The sequence below is a fragment of the Parasteatoda tepidariorum genome, chromosome 2, assembly GCF_043381705.1.
Source record: "Parasteatoda tepidariorum isolate YZ-2023 chromosome 2, CAS_Ptep_4.0, whole genome shotgun sequence".
Lineage (NCBI taxonomy): Eukaryota > Metazoa > Arthropoda > Arachnida > Araneae > Theridiidae > Parasteatoda > Parasteatoda tepidariorum.
The window spans coordinates 97,179,859-97,207,003 of NC_092205.1; the positions used below are offsets into that span (position 1 = coordinate 97,179,859).

Here is a 27,145-nt window from a genome sequence, read left to right on the forward strand (position 1 = left end):
AAAAAGAAGTTTTTGAAAATTAATAAAACTATCCTGAATAAAAAAAGAACAAAATGTATTTACCTTACAATTAAGTGTTGAAAAAATTACAAAAAGGATATGCGTTTATGAAAAATTGTATTTCAATCACATCAAACTTATTAAATGAAAAAAAAATCTTATAATTTTTAACTGCTCCTTTTCTATTTAATTTTAACTGAAACCTTACATAATTCTTGTAATGAGAGTAATTTGAATGAAATGAAATAAACACAAATAATTTCTCATATAATTTTTTATTAAGAACATAGGACAAGACATTCAGCTCACAATCATACATTTCCATTTTATGTACACAAACACCTGATGCATAGCAAAAGGCAAAATAATATACAATCTATGTACACAGACTAAGCTTTGAATGCTTAATAGATTTTTTAAAAAAAAATCGCACAAATAAAACTGATTGTAAAATATAAACGAATTATCAAAAATATATAAACTCCAACTCTTTGAATTAAGAATATTAAAAGCTTAAAATTGTTAGGAGACAAGACATCGTTGTCCTTTACATAAAAAATATGACAATTATTAAGCCATTATACAATAATGAAATGAACAATGAATAAAAAGATGAAAATTAACAACGCCGATTCTCGGAACAAGCAATACAACGTTTCGATTTACTCCAGCCGTCAGAATGACGTCACAAACATGTGACGTCATCTATCATTGACATTTTTAATCGCTTGCACCGAGAATAGGCTTGTATGATTCTTAGACTTGAAGGGAAAAGTAAGCTGCCTCAAGTGAACAGAAAGCAATTTAATTAATCTTTGGATCAAATTGTACTCATTCCATTTAATAATTAATTTCACAAATTCAAATAAATCTTGATTAACTATTATTAACACACACATCTGTTCACACACATTAACTAGATTGCACACATGGACACTAACTTGAATGTACAACTTAAGTTTTAAAAAAAAAATTCAGTTTGATTTGACCGCACACATACGGTTTTGATTCAAGACAAAACCCATTTAATACTGAATTTTATAAAATAACAAACATAAGAGTTCCTTTTGCACTTTACGAACCTTAAAAATTGCATAGTTAACCATATTTTCTTTTTAAAGAAATGTTTGAAAAGTAAAAAATAACCTCACATATGTGATCTCACATTTACACTATAGGAAATATTACGTATATAGATTTTCACTTTCAACACGTACAATTTTTCAAAATTTTCTATGAGCTTCAAGACGATGAGGTATTTTTTTCTCAGTAATTTTCAAACAAACAGCAAGGTTTTGAGATTCATTTTCCATTGTTCCAAATTCACGTTTAACCACTGAGGGTTATTATGGGGGTGCAGACGCATCAGTCATCCCTTTCCATAGCAGAAGCCAAATATTATTTCCATGGGTAAAACAAATTTGGATATTAACCATTTTTCATTTCGATAGAGTAAACAATAATTTTTTATATATATCTGAAAGTTCAATACTTTGTTCTTAATAATGGCATCTGCCTTTTTCAATTACTCCAAAAATAATTCTAAAAAAAATAATGAAAATAAAGAAATAAAAATTCTATTTTGGGTATTTTAATGTAATTAAGAGATGAGCAGACGGAGAAATTCGACATCATTTGGCTTCTGTTAATGAAAGGGTGACTGACGGCTAATAGAAAACTCAATTTATAAATGGTGATCGTGTTTAGGTTCGACTAAGGACTGCTCCAATAGTGATTGCTCCGACGGCGGTCATCCCTATGCAAATTAGATTCTTCACAGAGGGCCACCGTCCACCAGTCTCTCCTTCTACATTCCTTCCTTCTTCCATAAACTGTACTAAGCCAGACTGAAAAGATAAAAAAGAGAGAGTTAGTTTTCTTCAAAGCTAATTTACTTAAGTAAATAAAATGAAACAAAAATGTTAAAACAGTGGGCATTAAAATCAAAACTCAAAGCCAAGTGAGAATCTTAAATATAATTTCCATTTTAGATACAGTATACTCTCAATATTTCAAAGTTGAAGGAACGCGAAAAAAATTTACAATAAAGTTAATAGTTATTTTTCTGAAAAAATCCATGTTCTATTTCGATAAATATTAGACGTAACAAGGTTTTGAGAAGAAACTCTTCATCATAGGAATTCAAATTAACATTATGCATAGGAAAAAGTCCAGTAGATTTTACGAAATATATATATTTCATGATAATTGTTGCAAAATATATTAAATATTTTACACATAGGGAATTTCAGAATACACATAGGGGTTCTAAATTACGAGTTGAACATTAGTAGTCGTAAACCCAAAATTGGGTCTGATGTACAACGACGATTATAAAATAAAATAAAACAGGTTTTGATGTTTCCAATCTCTGCTTCCTCGTTAATGAATCGTTAGATTTAGATACTGTCTACTTCTAAGCCTACCTATTCATTTTCTACCCCTTATATGATTTTTTTTTAAAATTAGATTTCTGACTTATATAATACCCTCAAAGTCTGCAGAAAGAATACAATAAGAATTAGAAAATTAGTGATTCTAAAAAACATTAGACTTAAAATGAAAGAAGCGCCAATCAGGTTTTTATAATTGAATTTTTTTTTTTTAATTTGTTTAGTTTGCTATTTATTGAATTGAAGAATTTTAACGATTCAATACAGACGAACGATAATTAAAGGAGGAAAGAAATTGACATGACTACAAATATTTATATTGAAAGATTTCGTGAGCTCTTTTTAGATTTGCATCCCAGCTATTTGAAGGGGAGAGACGGCAACAATGAAAAAAATTTCCACGGTATATAGAGAGTATGTTTAATTTCTCTTTGAAAATAATTACAGCAAGAAATAAAAATAGAACGTGTTTTCACTTTCAATAAGGTGCACGGAAACTAAAACAGCTGATGTGCCAGTAGGCGTATAGAAGGAAGTAAAATAACAAGATAAACAAAGAAGGAGGAAGAATTCTAAATAAACACACATGATAAAAAGGTAGAAATAATGACGGAACAATAAATTCAACAACTTTTTTTTATTTATTAGACAAATTTAGCATAATTACGGCAGTAATTTTCCTGCTTCTGAAACTGGGAAAAAAATAATTATTTGACATGGGGAAGAAAAAAAAATCATCCTGAATATTTTTTGATCTAATGATTGGATTTTCACGTACTACATCTCAATCCTAATAATTCAAGGGGGTGAACTCAACTATACTAATCAATTATGCATATGATAGTGATATTTTAAGTAACGTTATACGATGTGAAAAACGTACTTTCTCAGAATCAACACACCTATTTTGTACGATTTATGATTTTTGACCACCAAAATGTGGTATCTGCAATAGGAGAAAGAGGGTCCCAATAGTTTGGTCAAAAGAAAGGTCGAAAATTTGGACCAGTAAATGTTAATTTTACTTCTTGTGTACTTAGCAGCATTACCTCGAAAATTTTTTGACGAGAATTAAAATTTTTTTTCCATGCATATATAAAATTTATCCAAAGATAAATTTCCGGCAAACATCTTTTCTTTGATAATCATTTATTTTATTTAAAAGTAGTCGAGAAAATTTTGAGTTGAAAGATATAAAATGTTTACATAATTTTTAAAGAATGGAATTTTATTAGGAAAAATAAATTTCAACGAAATCGGTACAGAGAAATTGAATTTTAAAAATCTAAATTTTTCAAAAACTTGACATCAGTTTTTTTTTTTTTTTAATACTTTCTCTTTATCAATTAAGAATGTTACTCGCTAGATAAAAAAAAATCAATTAATAAAATTTAAAATTGTTAAATTTGTAACGTTCCGATTTAAAAAAGGGAATAAAAAAGAACGCATCTTGTGCGCATAATTTTAGCAAAAAATACATATATGCGTACGCATTTCTATTCCAACGTTGTATGAAAAAAATACTTATATATTTCCCACGTTTCCATTGCAGAAGAGGGGGTAGCTAAGAAACCCCACCCATAGATTTCACTAGAATTTCCCCCCTATTTCTCAGCCTCTCTTCTTCCTGTGTATTCTACTCTCATCAGTTGAGTGAATGAAAAACTGGGCATGCGCAGTTCGAGTTTATAGTAGGGGGATTGGGAATTCCTTTTCACCGACGTCGCCATCGGGACGACCTCGACAAAACAACACTTGGGATAGAAAATGAATGAACGTGGCTTGAAACACATAACTTCTCAATTTTTAATCCACAAAATACTGATTTTGTTTATTAAATTTTATTTCTCCCAATTTTTGAATGGAATTTTTAATATACATAAATAGAGAATAAAATGTTATGTTTAAAAATATTATAGACAAGGGGAAAGAAAATTACCACGCCCTACAAAACATGTTTCCAATTTAGTAATCTGAAGTGATACACAACAGTTTGCTTGAATAGTTGCAGTTTATGAACTTGTCAATGTCTGCAATGAAAGATTTCGAGAAGAAAAAAAAAATCCTTAAAGTAGAATAATTTTGTAATTATAAAAGCTTGCACTCAGAACAGCAGTAAATGTGTTCAACCAGCTTTAATAACTTTATTAATTTTTCTTTTTTTCAAGGAAAAAAATAAAATAAACGATTTAAAAGCTAAGTTGTAAGTTTCGGAGATTAAATAATTTCTGCTTCAAAATGAATGAAATGAAATGAACTTTTCTTCAGAAATATATTTACATAAATTATATTTTTGAAAACTTGAAACAAATTGTTCACAAAAATAACAAGATTTTGGTAAAATAAGTGGATCTAGAGAGAATAAGATTTTAAACCTCCGAAAATAGAAAAAGAAATACAACGATTTATTAAGTCAATACAGAAGCTGTATATTTCAGCTAATATCTAGTTATTTCCTGTATATAAAAAATGTTTTAATGTGTTTAAATTTTCTTCGATTTTAAGGAAACTAGCTAGCTTCGGCTACCGTTCAAACATTAGGTACTCAGGCAAGTTGCATCACTATGTTTATCGCTTTAACAATAACTTTCTTTTACTGTATTAATCCAATTTAAATATTTTTCTTAATTAATCTTAAAAAAAAAAATATGAAATTTTGCATAAAAGACACTTACGTTTTGACTCCATTTTATAAATATGTTTAACTCCGTGAAAGATATTTTTTTCTCCACTTCTTCCCCCGAATGAAACTTTTATTTCAATTCAAAATTAATCCTTGGAATAATTTTGAATAAAAAGAGCAAATAAATAAAAAAAAACATTAATTTTTAGAGTCTCATTAAGCCTCTTCTCAGCAAAAATAAGCAAATTATAAGCCCCTTACTAACCAAAACACGTTTAATAGTTTTATTTGAAGAACATGTCCTTAAAATTTCATATATTATATATAAATATATCATGAATGTCAAGTATCCAAACCTACTTGATTATTTGTTGGTTCGTAAATATCACTCTAGCCACTCCTTATTTTGATTAGATTTCGCAATTAAATAAATGCATTGATATTAAAAGACGTTGAAAAGGAAGATCAAAGATTCGAGATAGAATCATGCAGAGTCACCCCAATTAAACCAAGAGGAGAGAAAAAAGTTCCGCCTAATCTCGATCGATTTCCCAGAAAATCTCCAAGCGGCTAATAAACAAAGCTCTGGCGAAAAAGAAAAAATATAGTCTAGGCTGTAAAAAAAAAGGAAACTATTTCACGAAATAAAAAGGAATGCTTTTTTCAATCTAAAAAACAGGCCTCACACAGAAGACACGTGAGTCTTGACGGTCGATCCCCACCCACCCAAGAAGTGAAGCAGCGATTCAAGGGTCTACCAGAGGACACGACCCCGTGGGAAGCAGAATCGTTTGAACGCCTCCCATTGGTCCAGCGGCCCAGGGAATGGAATGCAGAGGCAGCAAAGTTCCTAGAAGCCGGATTTGAAAGGGAACTACAAAAGTGGATCTAAAAGACCGCCGATGCTCTTCCCCCCACCCCAAACAGTCTTGAGAAAATGCCCATTCTTGCGAAGTACCAGATTCACCTGTCTAGAGAATTTTTTAGTTCTCGTTTCACTTCACCTGTAGAGGGATGCTCGTTGGCATCCCCCACCCCCTGCAAGGTTGTTAAAAGAGAGGAATTTCGTTTGGTATTAGAGCCGGCGTTGGGCAGCATGCTTGGCATCACTAATTAATGGAACTTTTTTTTCTGAAACAAGAACTAACCTTTGACTAAGAGGAGATAGAGTTATACTTTTGGTTTCGGTTTCACTTGGGTGAGGGGGAGGTGGTGACTACTACTCGATTCATCTTGTTAGTGCCAGGTTAATAAATAGTTAATTCGAATAAATAATTCATATATACCGCCTCTATGGGGACGTTAAAATGTTACGCTTTTTGGTGATTTTTAACACTTGTAAGTAAAAACTAAGAAAATTATAAATTTTAGCGGTAATAATTAATTTTAAAATTTTAACAATATTAACTCCCCATAAATTTTAGCAATAATAATTTGATTGGAAGGATTATAATGAAATGTGCTGGTAAATTTCGTTAAAATTCTATATACACCTCCAATGCAAATAAACAATAATCTTATATACAACATTATAAATTAGTCCTAGGTCAGATTCTAAGCTCTAATTGTATTTGAAATACAAGGAACAATATTAATAAGAACATCCGTCAGCCTGACGAAAACTCATTTGTTTATTGCAATAAATAAATTATAATAAAATGGCAACATTTGATCAATGACCGTACAAATAATGCCGGGCCAAATAATTAGGAAAAAAAAATGTATTTAGGGGCCGTTCAAAAAGTACGTACATCCCGAAGGGGGGGGGGAGGTATTATACAAAGTACGTACTTTATAAACATACACCAAATTTAAATTTCACTTTATCCTACACACTCCTTAAGTAAATATTTAATTTTATTTAAAACATAATTATTTTAATTTTTATGAAAAAGGGGGGTNAGAAACTATTATTGAGCAGACCGCAGATAAATAGATCAAAAAAATAATGTTTTAAGTTGTAAAATCCAGATTTAGTGTACAGCAAAACTTTATGTATAGTTTTATTCAGGAATGCTAAAAAGTCAGAAGAGATTAAATAGGTAAACACATTCCAGACTTCTCCCCCCGAAGTTCACTTCTTTTCTTGGAAATGGGAAAAGAAGAAATGGTGAAGGGGGTCAAAAGTACACAGAGAAAAAAAAAGTACTCAGTTACATGTTTAAAAAAGGGTCACTGGGTTAGACACGCAGGCAGAGCGTTGCATTGGATATAATTATCATGTTTAAACAAGTAAGAGACATTTAAATATTTCTTTTTTTAATATTAAATGCGAATATAATACAGATTTATTAAATGAAGTTCAAGACTATTGCAACCCCTGCTCGGAATTATTGTCAACAAATTTAAATTGCTGGCAGCAATATTCCCACTAAGTTACGCCCAAGATTAAGGAAAGCTATGTACAAAAATCACGCTGACATTTAAAAAAATAAATAAATATCATAAGTGCAATGTTATTTGGGAGTTTTTAAAACTAACTATTTCCTTTAATTGAGACATTAATGAATTGAAGGAAAACGGGTCGAACTGTAATAATGTCACCATAATTTAAGTCAAATATCTAAAATTATAACTTAAGGCTGCCATTTGAAAGCTCTGCCGTCACACGAGATAAAAGCTTTTTGGCGAATGTGCTATTTTCATAAACTTGCAACATGCCTACTTCGTAACGCTTAACCTATTTATAAAAAATGTAAGGTATACTTTTTTTTCAATTAAGACCAGCTTGGACACCTTTCAAAATTATCTAATATAACTAATATACCATATCTAACCTTTGGTAAACAAGCCGAATGCACAGCACAACTGTATTAAATTCTTCGACCTCTCCTCAAAATTAGCTTTAACCAACACTTTAACCCAGTTTTTTCATCGCATAATTGTTGCTCGAGTGGGAAGACTTTGATTTCAATTTTAACTATATTAGTTTATATTAATTTTACTAATAATAGGTATGACAGTATGTAGTAACATATCGTTTTTGTACAAAATTTATACAGCCATTTCAGATAGGATCAAAAATAAATCTAAGTAATTACTGTAACTAACTATTAAACACTACTTGAATTATTACTATCAAACAAAAAATTAATATAAATAATTACTTTCACATTACTTACATTATAGTATGACAAAATGCATAATAAATATAGTTTTACTAATCGATACATACTGGATAACGGGAAATTATTTAAAATAAACTGAAAATTAAATATTAAAATTCAGATTCTAATTACCATTTAAACTTTTAATTTAAACTTAATATGCATAATTTAACAAATTTTTTTTAATAAAAGCGTTCTCAAGCACGGATAATTTTCTAACGGCAGAGGCAGCTTGAAATTATTTATAGCTTCGCATCAAATGTAAGGCTCTTTGCTGTAGCTTTTTTAATTTTTCTAAGCGAAAGAGCTTTTAATAATTCTGTTAAAGACGAATTTTAATTCTTTTTTTATTTAAATAAAGTTGGCGTACATATTTTTCATAATTTAGAAAATAAAAAATTTGAAAAAATAAAAGTCGTACTTTGACTTAAAAAAAAAAAAAAAAATCGGACATGTTGACGTTTGAAAACAGAATAAATCTTTCTCGATTTCCAATTTATTTATTGTTATGCATTTCTATACCTACTATATATTTAAATAATAAATTAAATAAATGCATTAGACTCACTATTGAAGAAGCCGTCACAAAAAAGTTTTTAATGAATAAACTGATTCTAAATATAGAACAAAATTTTTATCTTTACTTCCTGAAAATAATAAAACAATTCCTATCTCAATGTCATCATTTTTCAATTTCCTCAATACAATAATAAAAATAACACTACATATTTACAGTAAGTTCTAGAAATTTAAAAAGTAGGTCAAACATTTTAAAAACAAAAAGGAAATATTTTTTATAAAATAATTTAAAAAAAATAATAACGTGCTTATAGTAGGTTCTCGAAACTTAATAAATAAGTCGCAATATTGAAGTTATCAAACTTCCATACAATTCATTTTCATTATCTCAAAAGCAAAATACCCGATAACACACCATTGACAAGCAGCAACGTTCACTGATTAAAAAAGTAAACAAACACAGAAAACTGGATCCCCGATAATAATATAAAATCTTCAATAAAGGTTTTAAAGAAGTCGCATAAACGACTCACTGGTTAACTCAACGGGCTACTAAAATCATAAATGCTATAAATATGTGTCTGAAATTGGAGACTCCTTTCATTGTTTCTAAAAAAAGTTAAGCAATATTATTTTCAGCAATATTTCAACTAATATCACATTGAAATGAAAAAGCCTTAAAAGCAAAAAATGAAATGCATGAATAGTTTTAATTTACACCAACTTAATGCATAACAAAATTTAAAGTGAAAAAAAAAAAAGAATTCTAAAAAAATTATCAAACAGCAGCAGTTGCTATGGCAACGCATGCAATGACGACGCATGCGCACTATTCACTATTACTCTTGAACACAGTTGAAAAGTGTGATGACATCCAAAACTAAGTGCGCACGCCATCAAACTCAAAGCAAGACCCATTTTGCCAATGGGTAATATATCTTTTACGAAGCATGTTATTTTCAGCTTAAAAATAATAACAAAAAATTTTCATGTTAAATTAATTAAAATTTACCAGAAAATGAAAGAAAGAAAAAGGATTCGATATTATATTACCGTAATTCTCCATATTACGCATATTTCCATTTTCTTATTTTTTTAAATGCTATTTTCAACTTCTATTACTACTTATATCTATTAAGTATCTGTAATGTGGTTTATTCTACAAGAATATAAAATCTGGTATTGGTTTTGAAAAAATATACAGAAATAGCGATAAAAAAATATGGGCGAGTGCAATTTTTTTTAAAAATGCAAATCTAATCGGAATATAAGAAAATATCCAACAATAACAAAGATGAAAAATATATATCCAAATGATTTTTTAAAAAAATCCAAAATATTTTTTTAAAAAAAAATAGATTTTATAGGATTTAAGTTAGTCAATCATGAAGAAAAAACAACAACAGACAATTCAAAAATAATAGGACAATTAAAAAATATTAAAAAAAAATATATCAAATATCTTTTGGATGTAGAGAAGATATTTCTTGCGTGCGATGATTGTTGACATTTGCCACCCAAAGCGACGGCGCCAGTAGAGGAGTGAGGGCGATGCCTCGTAAAATACCAACCACGTAGAAGAGAGAGATCAAAAAAGGAATCCGGTTGTAAAAAAAAATATTCTACAGCGTGAATGAGTATTCCATCCATTCCAATGGCTGAGACAGGAAGCGAGACCTTGGGGGGAGGGGGGATACAAATTCATACACTCACCCACGCAAACATTAGTCAAAAGGGGAAAAGCCTTTTTGCAAAGGGGCATCCCCAGGGGATGGTGGTCCTCCTTGGCAAGTAACGCTACCTACCTATAGCTGGAAATAAAACGTACTTGTAACTGGATCAACCTTTTGCTGAACGGAATACAGATTAGAAGCAAAAGGAAATTCTGAATTGAACTACCAAAAAACGAATTTAGTATCGATTAGAAATGAGCTGTTCTGGAACGATCGAGAATTGCAGTTTTATTCTTTCGAAGCAATCATTCTTACATGAATTGTAATTGAAGTACAAGTTATTATTTTAATGCAGCATTATTTAGTACTTCACTAGGATTGGCACTACCCAATTTTGGATTGTGATTTTTGTCTTGAATGCTTATTTTTGAGGAGAGTCGATATTTGTTTATTTTGAAGTACAGCTGAGATGAATCTGAAATTACATCTTTAGTCTATTTTATCATTATAATACCGAATTTTTGGGTTTACGACTACCTATGTTCAACTCTGTAGGCTTGTAATTTCGAACCCAATCCAGAAGACAAGAGAATATCTAGATCAAGGATTGGGAGAAATTTGCCTTCGCGGAGAACTTTTTGATGGAACTAACCAGCATTTGCGTTACATCGAGAGGAAAACCACGAGAACCTACCACATTTAGTCTGACGGCTAGGAGACTCAAGCCCATGATCCGTCTACCACTGAGGATATTTTACGTCAGCACTGTGGTCGGTGCAAGCTGGATGCGGAATTCGTATCCACCAACCATCGCAGGGATTCGAACCCGGTTCACCTCGTTGGAAGGTCAACACTCTATCCCCTGAACCGACACGGCTCTTGTCTAACTAGTACAAAATGTTTTCATTCGGGAAGAATACATTCGGTTAAAAGAAAAAGTGCCTGTTCGAACAGATTCGTTAAACTTATAGGAAAATTATTTCTGAACATTAGTAGAATGAACCTAACTTTTACAGGTTTGAGGGGGAAAATGTTGTTTCGGTGCATATCTGGCAAGTTTTATTGGAGAATAACTTACAACCCTATTTGGCAAACAAGGACAAAATAAACATTTCAGAAAACTATTAGGGTTATTGGAACAGCTGCAGATTAGGTTAACTGACAGAATTTTTTTATTTGTAAAGCACTATTAGGATGAATCGGATCTGATTTGAACAGGGGGGGGGGGGTGAAACCTGCTTTGGAATGACTAAATCACAACAATCACGGATCTTCATTCAATATTTTAAACTGTGTTGTAAATGAAAACTTAAATCTTGTTCTGGGAGGTAGAACTTTTTTTAAAAAAACTTCAAGTTATCTTAAAATTGTATTTTCCGGTTGCGTAACAAAAAAAAAGAAGAGACAATCGTACCAAATAATCAACTATATCCAATTAGTAAATAAAAAAAAAGTTTAATCGGTTCATAACTTCAAAGAGATTTGATTTCTCTGTACCTAAGAGTCCTATTATAAACTACTCAACAATTAAAAACGGAAAACGAAGTCTTCGACACCAATTTCTGCTTTTTTTTTTGCTTGCAAATGGTGACTTTTTGATGTACCTTTAAAACTAAAGAAGCATAATTAGACTGCATACTGATACGCACACGGACCTTTATCAGATTAATTACATCGTGTCCGACAAATACAAATAAAGACATAACAAGATTACATTTTTTAACTCTTCCACAAAGAAGATTAAAATGCCATTATTCTGTTTTCCCACACATCAAGAGAGCACGGAAGAAAATGTTTTGATCTTTTTATAGGCCATGGGTAGCTCGAGGCCTGCAGCAGCAGCTTTCCGGCCAAATGCAAGAAGGGAAGGGGTCACAAACCTGTACCTTACACTGGATAGCCAGTTTTTCCCACAAGTCGGGAGGAGGCAGGCAGCAGGTTCTTTTTATAAAGATGCGATGGAATTTTTATAACATAAAAAGGGATGCAAAGGGGGGAGGAGGAGGGTTAGTATAGAATTCAGCAGAGCGGAAAAAGGATCTGCTCTGTAAATGATGCGAGAACATACCGCCAAGGTAAAATTCCTTTTTCTACCCTTCAATTGATGTTAAATATGGAATGTAAATTGGAACTTTTTTTTCGGTGCAAAACCTGATTTAAAGAAAGACTGGATTGTTGTTCACGTAGAAAAGGAGTTTTTGATGATGGTAATCGTGGTGTGCTGAAAGCTTCTTACGACGAAGGACTTTTTTTTATTTTTCTTCCCATAAAACTCTTAAAATTTCAGAATTTTCGTTAAAACATTTAAAATTTTTTTTTATTTTTTCAATTAAACAATTCACAATTTATTAACGCTGATAACATTTTCGATAACACTAATATATATATATATATATATTTAAAAAAAAGGTTGATCTTAATTTTTTGATAAAACATTTTTACCATTCCTTTTACTTTTTAAAATAAATAAGAAATTTTTAATTTTTGACGAAATATTTTCGTAATTCGTCTCCATTTATCATTAACGACAACGACTTTAATACACGTTCTTTTTATAGCTTTCATTTTCAAATTAAAGTTTTTAAAAAATACATATATTTTTTTAAATAGAAAAATAATTATGCACATTTCTCGGAACTTTTATTTTTTATAAGACGATGAAACTTCAATTTAATTTTATATCTGTCCTTGAACAGCCGACCCAATTTTGGGTTTACGACTACTTATGTTCGACTCCGTAGCCCTGTAATTTTGAACCAATCCAGAAGACAAGGAAACTCCTGGACCAGTACCCCCCCCCCTGAGGTATCGATTTGCTATGGGAACATGGAGGACTTTGCGACTCGACATATTTAACGTGCACCAGTCACCATTTACTGCACGGGAAGACTTCGGCCGGCGGGAATCGAACCCACGTACTCTTGAACAAAGGCCCAGCGCCCTACCAAACAGGCTATCCCGGCAATGAAACTTCAATCAAATAAAAATAAAGTTTTAAATACATATTTATGGACTATTGGCTTCAAATAAAATTTATAACAATTATTTCATACATTTCGAAAGCCCGTTTTGAAGGTTATTTATAAATACATACAAAAAAAAAACATATTGCTTTAAAATCTTCAAAATTTGGCAAGTATCCACCACAAAGATCACGAAGAAAATTTTAAATAACCAATAACTGTCAGGGTCCAATTTTTGTGCATATGTAAAAATAAGGTCCTGTTTTGGTAAAGTAGTTTGTTATTTAGAAGCCAGTTCAGTTTTTCATGAGTAAAAATTTTGTGAAGGGTCCATTTTTAAAACAAAAAACATTGTGAAACATTGTTTTGTCCACCGAAAATAGTTCGAACGTTCACATGATACTCAAGAATAGTTTCTCGAGGTGGAACATTTTAAATATTATTGAAATAATCTAAAAATCTGGAAGTTTTGGTTTACAACTCTCTACACCACTTAACCCTTTGCTTACGGTATACCATTTGTACAATTACATGTGGTCCACAGGTTGTACCAGACTCATGCAAAAGGTCAATAAAAATATTTTTTAGAATAGAGAGGGAATTTCTGTGAAGGGTTCGTTTTCGAGATAAAATATTCCATGAAGGATCCATCCGTTAATGGAACTCAAAAGTTTCGCCAAAAAACGGTCTCTTGTAAGCCCAGTTTTTCATATATAAGCTCAAACGAAAATATAAACTGTTCTATTCAGACCCACTGTTACTTTGATCATTTTTTATAACTTTCTTGTATGACGAAATTAAAGAGGGAAAGAAAAAAAAAACAAAGGATATCGTTCTCTCTGTGGTATTTTCTTACCTTACAATATAACCAAACGAAGAGAAGGAAAACCAGAAACAACAGGGGTGTTTAATAAATAAATCACAAAAACGATAGGTTCGTGCGTTCAATAACAAGGCTAACAACTAAACTTGATTGTTAAACTGTGATAAAAAAAGTAGAAACAGGATAAAAAGTTAAGTTCTATGTATTGGACATACCAGCTTTAAATATTACATAAAAAACATATCAGAAAAAAAAAAACTATTTTCTATCTAATCATTGAACTCCAGAACTACGAATTAAAAACGTGCTTTTTAGATTTGCTTATTCTTGCCAATCGAACTAATCTAGTTCAAAGAAATTTTTACTTAAAAAATAGTGATTGAATTTGATAATTGTAATTTTTGACCATGTATGTATGCCAAACAAATTAACGTAGTTTGGAAGAAATGCTCTCAAATTCTTATTAAAAACAGATAAAGTGATTTTATTTAATGTTTACGATTCTTGAAGATTTTATGGCGCAAAAACTGAGTTCGTAAAACTTGCACAAATCGTAATGATATTTGAAGTTTCGTCTTGAAACTTGCTTTTCGGTTGCAGTTAAAATGAATGAATAGGAAATAAACTTAACCATGGATAGAAATCAAAAAAATTTAATCACAGGTCAGAAAGATCAGTAACTAAATGATATTACTGATCCGTGCACATATTTGCTAGCGCGTTTAGATGTCTCTATCAGATTTTTTTAAAGAAAAGGTAATTAAGTGAAGTTTTAAAAAAACAATATAAAGAGTGTGTAACGTCACAATTATAATGAAATATACAAATTTGAAACAATAAAAACTGGAGAAAAAATAAACAGCATACTACACTTTTACATCGATGTTACTGGTGGAGGGACAATGATAATTAATTTTTGGTGGTTCAAATCAAACTTTAGTGGTCTCGGACCAAAGGACCACTGTTAAAATTGAGCTCCGACTATGCATAAATCTTAAATGATTAAGTAAAAAAAAAAAGAAGTAAACATCAGCCATATTTTTCATAGGTCATCCCGTCTGTCAGCAGCCCAGCCACTTAAAAATAATATATCACCCCACAACGTATCCTCTTCCACACCAAAAAGACTCATTTTGCAGAAAGGATTGCCCCCGTTTAATAGCCTGACCAAGCATTATTGATCCTAACAGCGATTTGCAACTGTGGACTTGATTGTCCATTGCGCAATAAGAGCTTGATAAATGGACTAGGAGAATTCCGCGGAAAGGCATTCTTGCGTAGCAGATCCAAGGCAACCGGACCTTCACTTTGTCCAAGAATGCAGAATGGCCCCCATTTTAGATTTAAACGATGCTGGGAGAAGGGGGGGGGGTGGATATTTGAGAGTCCGAAAATCGCTGGGACGAAGAATTGCAGGAGGAAGAACGAATTTGGTATCAGAATGTTATGTGAGTTTAGGAACTTTAGAATGATTTATACTGTCTTCTAAAAGCTGGATTTAAATGTTGTAAAATAGATTTGCTCAGTTGCACTTTTTGATGAACGTTTTTTTTCTGACAGCGAAAAAACAATTGTGTTAAAAAATTTTTTAAGCAGAATTGGTGTATATATATTCAGATTGCGTAACTGATAGATTCAAGTGTGGGTAACCAAAAAAAAAAAAAAAAAAAAAAAAAAAAAAAAAAAAAANAAAAAAAAAAAAAAAAAAACGTAAAGGAAAAATGCATTTTTTTTTTTTTAAACTAAAAGAGAAGAAATTTTGTAATCCACTGGCAAATCTCGTACTGTTGGCTGCTTGGAGACTTAAAATTTTTAAATAATATCGGACTATCTATGATTGATAATCAAGTCAATGATGGAAAATTTTTATCTATAATTTTATTATAAATAAATCATCTGCACCTTTTATTCCGAGTGGAAAATCAATTTATAAATTTTAAAACCAGCATCTTTTTATCACAATTTAAAAAAAAAAAAAAAAAAAAAAAATTGTTTTGAAGATTTAAGCAAGTTTTAAAATATNAAAACAAAAAAAAAAAAAAAAAAAAAAACAGGTTAACATGAAGACGCACAAATTACACGTAGAGCAATAAATCCGGAAATTAAAATACCAAATCTAATTCTAGAAGCTTGAAATACCTGTAATAAAATTAAGATTGTCCCTTCGAACTACAAACAACGAAAACAATTCAATCGGCATGTCTGTGAAGTGTAAATAAATGAGATTATAAAAACAAGTCTTTGGAACAAAAAACAAAACGAAATATTTTAATTGCCTTCCACTTCAATGAATGAGTCAGAAAACATGTCGCAAGAAAGCCGGCAAGACCGGTCACTTGACCATATGAATGAATGCTTATCTTTTAGTGAGTGGAGATAGGAATTTAAGAGCCGAAAAACAAGCAGGAATACAACAACATACGTCAACAAGCGGCGAGTCTCAAAACAAAACTTATCGTTTGAAATTTTTTATTTATTATTTTTCGGAACATTCATTATTTCAACAGCAATGGTATTAAAATCAGCGTTTAGATTTTGCCGAATTTTAACTGACTATAGAGAGGAACTCGACACCATTCTCTTTAGAATATCTTAATATTGATAAAAATAACTTTCAAGCAAATAAAATTTAAGAACGTCAAATTTTCAGAGTTTTTTTTTTTTTTTTTTAGCAAACGAAATTTAATAACGCGTCGAATAGTTCCTAATAGTTTCCTAATTTTTCGATTTTAAACCATGGCGTTAGGGTTAAAATAATAAACAAAGTGGATTTTCAAATTAAAAATTATGGATCAATATAGTAAAAATGTAAATATTTGGAAGTTAATTTTACAATTTTTCTCTCGGTGATAAAAAAACATTAAGTAACCAATACCAAATAAATAGAAACCGAAACGTTTTTCAAAATAAATTGTTGTATAGATAACAATAAATTTATGTTGTATAAAATTCGGAAGTTAACCTGCAGCTTTTTCTTATAAAATGTTAGGAAACAACTGTTTATTTACCAAAGGGATAATTATAAATATGTTGATTATAGAATATTAACTGGCTAAAACATATTAATAAAGGGGTACGGTATAGTTTTGGTGCATTTCGAAAATTGTCGCGATCACTTAAGTGGCGTATTATCATTTAAATAACATCTTTAGATTTGTAACAGCCCATCTTTTTATTTTTGTTTTTAAACTTAGAAATTCGTAGTGCTGCCCGTTTGTTAGCAGAGAAAATTTATGATAATTCTGTTTAAAACAACAATTTTAAGTTTTTGCCTAAAAATTTATCTTTGGGGCCAAAAAGTCTTTAGAGAAGTATTAAAAAAAATTCATTTTTATGTTTATTGACGTACAGTTTAGATATAATAAATAATGCTAAATATGCTTTCTTTAAAACCATCCTCACAATAAAAAATAAGGAAGCTGATAAACTAAATGGCGAGGAATACTTTTAACTACATCAACAGAGGTTTCATGCGTGAGTGATTGGAATTGCCTAATAAAACCTATTCAGATTGATGAAGTTTGCATAATCCTCCAACTAAAAAAAACAATAGAATACACCATTTGGAAACTTCTAAAAATAATAATACGACGTTTGCATAAGAGCTTCTAACGCTTGGCTGGACTCGCTAGGCAAAGTTTTGGATAGTTTCGAACTATAGATGCCTTGTCAACAAAGTGCGACCCAGACACACAAAGCAATGAATGAATTGCGTGGCTATCCGTAAGAACAAAGGAAAAATGTCATTCAAAAAAGAATGCATAAGAGATTCTATTCATATACTTCGGTAGGAAACGCCCGGCATAAAGATAAGGCAAAAAGAATAAAGGGATTGCGCAGAATTTTAGAACTGTGTTTACAATTTGATTCAATATTTGGGGAGACACGTTAAAAGTTCAATAATAAAAAAAGAGCATATTCTAAAAATTGTTTAGATGCATTTTTTTTTATTAAGTAGCACACCACGACTACTTAATAAAACTGTGTGAAGCATGACTGTGTTTGAAACAGTCTAGTTATTTAAATACATAAGATTATTAATATTAAATACTATTACAAAAATAGGTTTATTAAATATCTTGCATTTTATTTTATATCAGTATTTGAACAGCCGACCCAATTTTGGGATTACGACTACTAATGTTCAACTCCGTAGCCTCATAATTTTGAACCAATCCAGAAGACAAGGTAACTCCTGGATCATTACCCCCAGAAGTATAATTTGTTATGGGAACATGGGGTACTTTGTGACTCGACAGATTTAGCGTGCACAAGTCACCATTTACTACACGGGTAGTTTTAGGCAGAGGGGATCGAACCCACGAACTCTTGGACATGGGTCCAGTGCCCTAACAACCAGGCTATCCCGGTCCCAAATACCATGAATTGGAAAAACTAGTGCTCGTCTGGCACTTAACTAATTTTTACAACTTGCCAATACATCAATTTTTAAGAAACTATACTTCTTATTGTGCGTATTCTTCAATTTCTTATTAATATACAGATTAAGAGCAATCGTATTAAAATTAGCATTCTAGTTTATAGTCAACATCGATTCAATATTTTTATTTTTAAATTATTCGTACATTTAATTACATTTTGGAAGAAAAAAAAATTAACAAAAATAAATAAAAGTTAAACAAGATAATCGATATTTTTTAAAAATTATTACCAACTATTTCCCAAAATGTCGAAAGCATGTCAATTTTTTTTATAGGTAGTCCAAAATAAGAGCGTTCGGTAAGTCGCAATAACCAATTTATAGTAACATTTCAACCAACGATTTTACAAATATATGATAAATAACAGTGATTTAGTATTTTTATGCGATATCTATGCAAAGTGTGAATTTAAAATAAGCCTCTGTTATGTAATGCAGCATAATAACTACAGAATTACCTTTGTTTTTTACGGGCTTAGGCAAAACTTATATGCTTGAACTTGCGAGAAGATACGTGAGAATGCTAAATCTCTCCAACAATTCAAATTATTCACTAAATTGAACTGCTTAAAATACAATAGAAAACTTTGAAATTCAGGATACAGAGTAACAAGTGCTTCTTTTAAAGACTAAGCTCAAAGAGGAGTTAGAAATTTTTGAACCTAAGGCTCAAAGTTGCATCGCTCCTTGAAACAAATCAGCTCTCAAACGTGCAATTCATTTGCAATCAAATAAAATAAGACGATACAAGGCTGCTTCGATTAACAATCAAGAAAGTTGAAAAATTGAGTCACTTTAATTAATTAATCAGTCAAAGAGCATTGTACAGAACACAATTCAATCCAGTCACTTATAAAGAGAAACAAATTATGTTACCAAGGACAGAAAATAAAAACTAGTTGTAACAATATCTGCTGCTAACAATCATCAAATCTGCGACGTCATTTAAGTTAACAACAGTTGCCCAAGACCAGTGAACCGTTACACCGTTGTGGGATTTTACAAGAGGTGCCTTTTCTTAGAAATTGGCACCTTCTCACGAATAATTGCGGTGCGACTCATTTAAAATTAAAAGAAAAGCCATTCATTATTGAGAATACCGTGCCTTTGTTATTCATGAAGCGTAGATGCTAATTAAGAGAATTTGTCCCAACATGGTAATATAAAATTTAGTGTTGTAAATAATTAGTGTGATGGAGGTATTCATTTCAATTATGCTCATTAAAAAATTAATTAAGGAAAAAAATACAAAACTTATGAAATATTGAGACTTTATTACTTAATATTTACCTCTTAAAGTTGACAATTTTAAGATTCTAGTGGGGAGGAGGAACTTCTGGATCAATACTTAGATAAACCGTATTAACTCTTAATTTTGATAAAAGCTGCTCTCTTTTTACCGAGCATTGATGATTTTTTCCCCCACGCTTTTGTTGTAGCAGTAAGCCACGGCTATTAGAATGAACTTTCGAATTAAATAATATATTCTACGGTCCTGAGATTCAGTTACAGAGTGAGGCACGTTTGATTATATCGTAACTCAAATCTTTCAGTCTAACTTCTGGAACGAACTCAAAACTCCAGATTAAATATTTCACAATTTAATTAAGCTACAGCAATAAAATAACATCCGCTTTGTAGATGATTAAAACATTTATTAGATACTGCCTTTTTAAAAAGCTTAGAAGATATGCAGCGGTAAGCGAAACTTGTGCTCAACTTGGTCTATCAATTTTTGCGTCGTTTAAAATCTTAGCCTATTTTCCTCCATCTAACATTTAAACTTGCAAAAAGGACTATGACGGGTCAGGGAACTAACCTTGGATGGGAAAGCTTCTGGGTTCGAATCCTGGACAAGGCATGGGGGTTCTTTCATTTTCGATACTATCTGTCCTTACAGTGGGAACAACGTTGGCTCACCTGATAGGGTGCCCCTGAAATAGTGGCCTACAAATCTACCCGGTGAAATGTTAACACAGGTGGGCATTGGGAAATATTTAAACTTAAGCTTACAAATTTTTTAACTTAACTTGGTCCCTCATTGGACCAATATTCACTTGGCTCAATAAGGCTCATATTTTGGCTCAATAAGGGTTCAATGGGCCGATATTTTGCTCATACGGCCAATATATAGAATTGTCCGATTCATCCGATTATTTACTGCCACTTTAAAACCAATATCAGTCCCATATGGAATTGTAAGATTCACCCGATATTTTATATTCATTATTCAGCCTTATATAGGCCGATATTGACACTGCATGGGACCAATATCAAAAAATCTAGACATCCCAATATTGGTTTCCCGGAACATGTTCACATAGGACCCATATTGAGCCCAACTGAGGCAAAGGTATAATAGTCGCTAGGGTTTAGTCTACCCATATCTGCACTTCACTTTTTATGCATTCTATATAGCTATAAACAGACCTGTTAATTTTAAGAACAAAGGCAACCACTTAAAAACGGACGGGTTGTATTCCAACACGTAACCCATTTCCCAGAGCAATATGCCAAACATAAACGACTCAAGATAATTGGACACTCTCTTAAGACAAAAGAGTCTACAAAATGGAAAGTCATTCGACCATGACATCATCAACTGTATCAATGAATGAAGCATCTTTTCAATTCTGTACCAAGTGTACGTACTACAACAACTACACACGTTCATTAACTGCACGCACGTAAAAAATTTCCCATCCTGCGTTTGGAAGGTAGTTAGATGCTGTGACTGATAAGGAATACAAATCTAACGGACGGGAAGACTCGAATATGAATGGAGTCTCTTTCTCAGTGCTTGAAAATATTGTCAATGAATTTTAGCTTTGGCCACCTATGAGAATGTATCGATAAACCACTCGTAGGTCTTGACCTTCATCGGAGTGGTAAATAACGATAAAGTAAAGTGATGCGATAAAGATTATCATTTCAATGAATGAGAAATAAAATTCGAAAGATTAATCAGGGAAAAACGAAAGATGTTTTTCAAAAGCAATCTAGATATTTCTGGTCCAATCAGAATATCAGAAACGCCTGTGTGATTTTACTGGTTACTTGCTTTCAATTTACCATGAAAATATATGTTTCAGGAGCTTTTTTAAATTTTAACGAGTGATATCTGTCTAAATTCGAAAAAGGGAGACGATTGGTGATTTTGAATTTTCTTTTCCCTATCCTTTGGTCCGTCAAAAATCGCTAACTAGCATTATCCTAAGCTTCTCTAAGATTTTTAGATGTGAATTTCTATCAAAACTTTGCCATTTTAAAAAGATTTTTTTCCTCTCGCGTCCACGTAAAAATAACCCTTACAAATGTGGCTAAAATAGGGCATCACTAATATTAATTTAAAAGCATTTATCTCAAAGAAATAAATTCAGGGAAGGAATTTATTGATATTTAATCCTCAAATTAGATCTGTTAAATGCATAATAGATAATTCAGATTACAGTCATTTCCTTTTTTCGTCATTTAATATTCAGACTTTTGGAATTAATCAGCTGCTAGTTTGCGAATTAAAACATTGAACAAATACTATGATAAATGAGAGAAATGTTGATTTAAAAGGTTCAAAAAATTTTGTGAAAAATTAACATAACTAACGCGATAGTGCACTGCTTAAAAACTGAAACTGTAAACACTTAACATTGATGATTAATTTATAGTTCTCTACCACAAGCAAAAAAAAAATAATTTATCGTACCATAACATTTGATAAATTTACGAATATTTTCAATATATATATCTTCTTCAATATATATATATAACGCTCATAAATTTTGTGAAATCCACGATTTATGACATTTAAACCTGCCAATGAATGTGCAAGGGATAACGATCATTTCAGATGTCTGAACATGTAAAATGTAATAAACAATTTCTCAAGCTGCGATTTCAAGGTTTCTTGCCTGTGACTTAGGAAATTGAATATTTCAGCGGCAGCTGTTTAATAACACGCATTGAGTAGGCGTTTCTAAGAAAATGAGTCAGCATTACCCAATGATCGATTTACTTAACATTGAAAATATTTAAAATGTAATCCATAAGACGGATATATTTATTACCACTAAAAACCAAATTCCGGTTAATGTTTTGCCGACTTAAATACGAAATATCGATATTTAACAAAGATTTCGGATAGTCAAAAAGCATATACATTCAGCATATACTAATGACGTTGAAAAAACATATATATTAAATCAACTGCAAATTGCACAACACTGCAAGCTAAAAATTGACATGCGTCGCAATAATCGAGAATTAATGATACTTAAGAAACATCCAGAGTTTAAATCTTAGAATAGAAATTTCTAAATAGAAAACGAAAATTGGAACAAAATTGAATAAGAAAAGTGATATAATTGAGAATTCTGAAGGGGGGAAAAAATGAACATCAACTAGTAAACAATTTAAAAAACACTGCATTAATTCGATGAATTACACAACTTGACCAAGGCAAAAATTGTTTCTTTCATACAGTAAGTTGATTATATGATTATTAAAAATTTTTAAATAAAAAAACATACTTGCAGTATTATGGTTAATTTGGCAGGGATTATCACGAGAAAATTAAAAAAAAAATATGGGCACTGTATTACTTGAAATTTTGATTTACTTATTCTTATTGACAGACATAATCAAGTTAACAAAACTAAGAATTATAAATTAAAAAAAATTTTGCGATCACGAAAACGAAACAATTTTTTTACTCTGGGGAGTACGTTGGCAGATATTGCAGGCAGGTTTACAGTGAATTTGTATTTTTACCGCTAGTAGCCCCAGTGCTGTCTTGTTTTTTTTTATGTACGTTTTCCTATTCAAATAGTAAAGTTCAAATAAAATTTATTTAAAATTTAATCATAACACAAAACACGAATTTCAAAGAAATGAACTTAGTCTCTTTATAAAAAAAAATAATTAACTAATATCTCGATAAATATAAATATCCAGTTTAGTAGAAAACTGAAACTCCCAAGATTTTTAAAAAATGTTGAATAAATCAGTAATTAGATAATACATTCGATTTAAGAATATTTAAAAAAAATTATAAAAGTCAATAGTAAAAAGCTAATTATCGTCTAAGTCTTACTGACTGATTTTACCACATTAATTACCAAAATACGATGTTAGAACAATATTAACTTAAATATTGCAAAAATTACGCTGTTATGGCGATATATGGTATATAATAGTGGATAATACAAATGCACTTCGGAAAAATAATTAAAAATATTCAAAAAAAATAAAATAATAATAAACAAAAAATACACCAAAACTCTCCGTTTTCAACCGGAAGTAATTCAAGAACAGCTGTAGCGGCGACTGGGAGTGCCAGGCGTGAAAGCCAGTCATTCAATAGGATTCTTTATTTATCATTCGAATAAAATTAAATATTAAAAGCTATAGCAAAAAATTTCCTTGATTTTTTCGATAATAATTTAAATCTTAACTTACCCATCCGCCATGGTGCTTAATCCAAGGCAAAAGTGTCTTCGTCACATAACTCGATATCGAATCTGCGAGGATATTAACTAATTCTTGGGCGTTTCTGTCGATACAGTGTATGGCCAGTTCGCTACCAAATACAAAAAAGGCCACAATGCGGGCCCATCTGATACCTTCACCGAAAAGTTCATTAGCCACACCTTCAATTGTAACATTCACAGTATCGACAGTCAAAGTCAGTTGTGAGCACATTTCATTGAATTGTTCTCTGTACTGTGATATAAACTCATCAGCTAACTGTCTCAAAGCAGTGCCGACATCGGCTTCGATTGTACGTCTCGCATTCCGTCGTTTTTCCGGCAAAGGAAAATTATATCCGCGTTTTCTAAGACGATCTCTTAAAAATTCATACACTAAATTTTCCACATCTGCATCGACGGATTCCTTGCTCTGATGAATAGTCGTTTCTGTGTTTATTAAGTCATTCTCCGCCATAATCTTAAGAATAATGTCGGCATTAATATTTAGCAGGACGAAATTTAGGATTATGTAAGCAGGACAACAAATGGTAATCAAGAAATTATTACAAGATACGCACGGATCAATTCACTGTTTTGGAATAAACACAGCCGGCTGTTCTTTACGCAGTTGTATTCTTTATCCTTTCGTTTCGAATTAAAAAAGCGCCATCTAGTATAAAAATTAAACAACTTTCTATGAACTATTACGTGTGTAGACTTATCAGTAAAGATAAAGAATTAAGCAAGGGAAAGAAATAAGATAATCATTTCAAATGCAATTTTCCATAAAATCAAGGTAATTTATTCTTTCAAATCAGGGAAATTTATTTTTGATATACTTGATATTAATAAAGAATTACATCATTATTTACAAATAATTTTAAATTGAACTTAATATGGCGGCTGTATAAATCGAATATTATTTAGAAGATATAATTTGTATAACTTCAAAAATAATGATAATTTCTAACACGTTTCAGAGATTTTGGAATGAGATTTTGAAAACTGACCTGAATGTTTTTGTTTTGAATTCAAAATGGAGGAAATTGTCCAACTGCTTAATTTTATTGGGAGGGTTACTAGTAAATACATTTCAATTCAAAGAAATAGAATATCGAAGTTGAGAATCACAGTTTATACTTAATATTAAATAGTTAAATAATTATAATTAAATAGTTAAAAATAGAATTTTCTTTCTATAATTATGATGAATATGAAATTTAAATATTGAATTAAATTTTACAATTGAGAAAAAAAGAAGTTTTTTGAGAATTTCTTTCGATTTCACACTATTTAGAAAGAAAGCTGAGTCATTGTACTATTGCTACAAGTTTTTAACACATCTGAAGATAAGATCAATTCAGTTAGTAACTTGATTTAAAGAAGTTTGTTATAAAACAGTTTCTTTTCAATACTAGAAAATAATTTAAGTATTTCTTTAAGTAGATTCAATTTATGCTGTAGTCTACACCTACAGCTTAACTTAGATCAGCGTAAAAAAGTTATGTTATATGAAAAAATTTTATTAAAATAATGATATTTAAATTCTTTTTTAAGGGATATAATTGTATGTATAACAAATAAAATGCATAGAAATGTATAATTTATTTATATAATAACTATATACCAATATAACTTAATAATAATTAAACTAATAAACTTTAATAAATAATGAACATGTTGATAATTTAAATTAATTCCAAGAGTAAGAAATAGCTAAATACGCAAAATGCATATTAAAAAATAAAATATATTAAAATATACACAAAAAAAATTTTAAAAACAGAAACCGGAAGTAAATAAATGGAGGACGAAAAAAAAGATTGAACGTCAAAATAATTTTTTACGTTGGACACTTACGGTTGAAAGAAAGATTTTGAGTTCGATTTCGATTACATTCACATATTCGACGTAAAATAAGTTTCATTCATTTATTTTTTTTAACACAAACTATATGGATTTTCAATTTCATATCGCTTTCTACAATTCGGAATCTTAATATTTTTTAACAATTAATTTTGGGATGTTCATCGGATTGAAGAAGTGCTTTTAAAATTTAGAGAAATAAGAAATATAAAGTTTCAATTTAACCAAATTTTGCAGAAATAATTCACCAGCAGTTAAACTTATTATTAATGAAAATTTTAAAAGAATTTCCAAATTTATCGAAAAATTCACGATTGGCAAAATCAAAACGCTATTGTTATATTTGACTTTACTATAGAAATAAAAGATTTAATGACGTAATTTTGAACTAACAATATGAACTGTCTGGTAAGCGAATAATTATAGTACGATTAACCCCTTAATAACAGCTAATAAGAATATTAACTATAATAATATGTAAATTGATTTACTTGATCAAACACTGACTAATTCGTAATTTTTAGTTCTTAATCTAAAATTTTCAACTGACAAACAAAACAAAAAAAAATATTGATTTATAAAATGTTAAATTGAACACTTACCCAACCGCCGTGGTGGTTAATCCAAGGTAAAAGTGTATTAGTCACGTAAACAGATATTGAATGCGCAAGAGTATTTATTAGTTCATGCGCATTTTTTTCTTTGAAACTAATTGCAAGTTCACTGCCAAATATGAAAAAGACTACAATATGAACCCATTTGATACCTTCGCCAAACAGTTCGTTGGCCATAGCTTCGATATTCGAGTTCATTTTGTCAGCGGTCAGCTCCCACTTTGCACACATTTCACTGACTTGGTCGTGGTACAAAGAAGTGAAATCGTCTGCCAAAGATCTCAAAGCAAGACCGACATCAGCTTCGATAGTACGCGTAGTATCACTTGGGCGAACAGGGGGGTCCCAGTCATATCCGCTGCTTCGGAGACGGTCCCTTATAAACTCATTCACAAAATTCTCGACGTCCACATCAGCTCCTTCTGTACCATTTAGATAAACATTCGGATCCAATTCATTTTCCGCCATAATCTAAATCTTATGAATCGGTGTCAGCATCAGAGATGATAGACTTTATAAATCGATGATAAGTTCAATGGAAATTGAGAGCAAGTATTGCTGAAAACATCGTAACTGCACACAATCAAACCGAATTGAAGACTGAAGAGGAGAGGAAAAAGAGAGCATCATTGGTGCCTTTCCACTGTGGCCAAGATCT

At 30.8% G+C, this 27,145-nt stretch overlaps 1 protein-coding gene across 2 annotated transcripts; it reads right to left on the reverse strand.

Annotated features, from left to right (window-relative positions):
• Positions 1-256: 256 nt before the first annotated feature.
• On the reverse strand, positions 257-27,145 carry LOC107454926 (bcl-2-like protein 1). Of its 2 annotated transcripts, none has more exons than XM_043052148.2 (2): positions 26,476-27,145; positions 257-1,847 (listed from the first exon to the last, which is right to left on the reverse strand). In XM_043052148.2, exons 1-2 carry the CDS (start codon positions 26,953-26,955, stop codon positions 1,704-1,706), a joined length of 624 nt encoding a protein of 207 aa, XP_042908082.1. In that variant the 5' UTR covers positions 26,956-27,145; the 3' UTR covers positions 257-1,703. The 2 variants fall into 2 exon arrangements, with proteins under 2 accessions (XP_042908082.1, XP_042908081.1); XM_043052147.2 differs by lacking the exon at positions 26,476-27,145 and adding an exon at positions 23,997-24,677.

What these genes read in the sequence shown, in the direction of transcription:
- LOC107454926 (XM_043052147.2), bottom strand. Translation starts at nt 24,482, where the DNA reads ATGGCGGAGAATGACTTAATAAACACAGAAACGACTATTCATCAGAGC. An exon ending in TTAAGCACCATGGCGGATGG is followed by an intron (nt 1,848 to 23,996) that starts GTAAGTTAAGAT and finishes TTATCTTTTCAG; the next exon opens with TCTGGCTTAGTACAGTTTAT.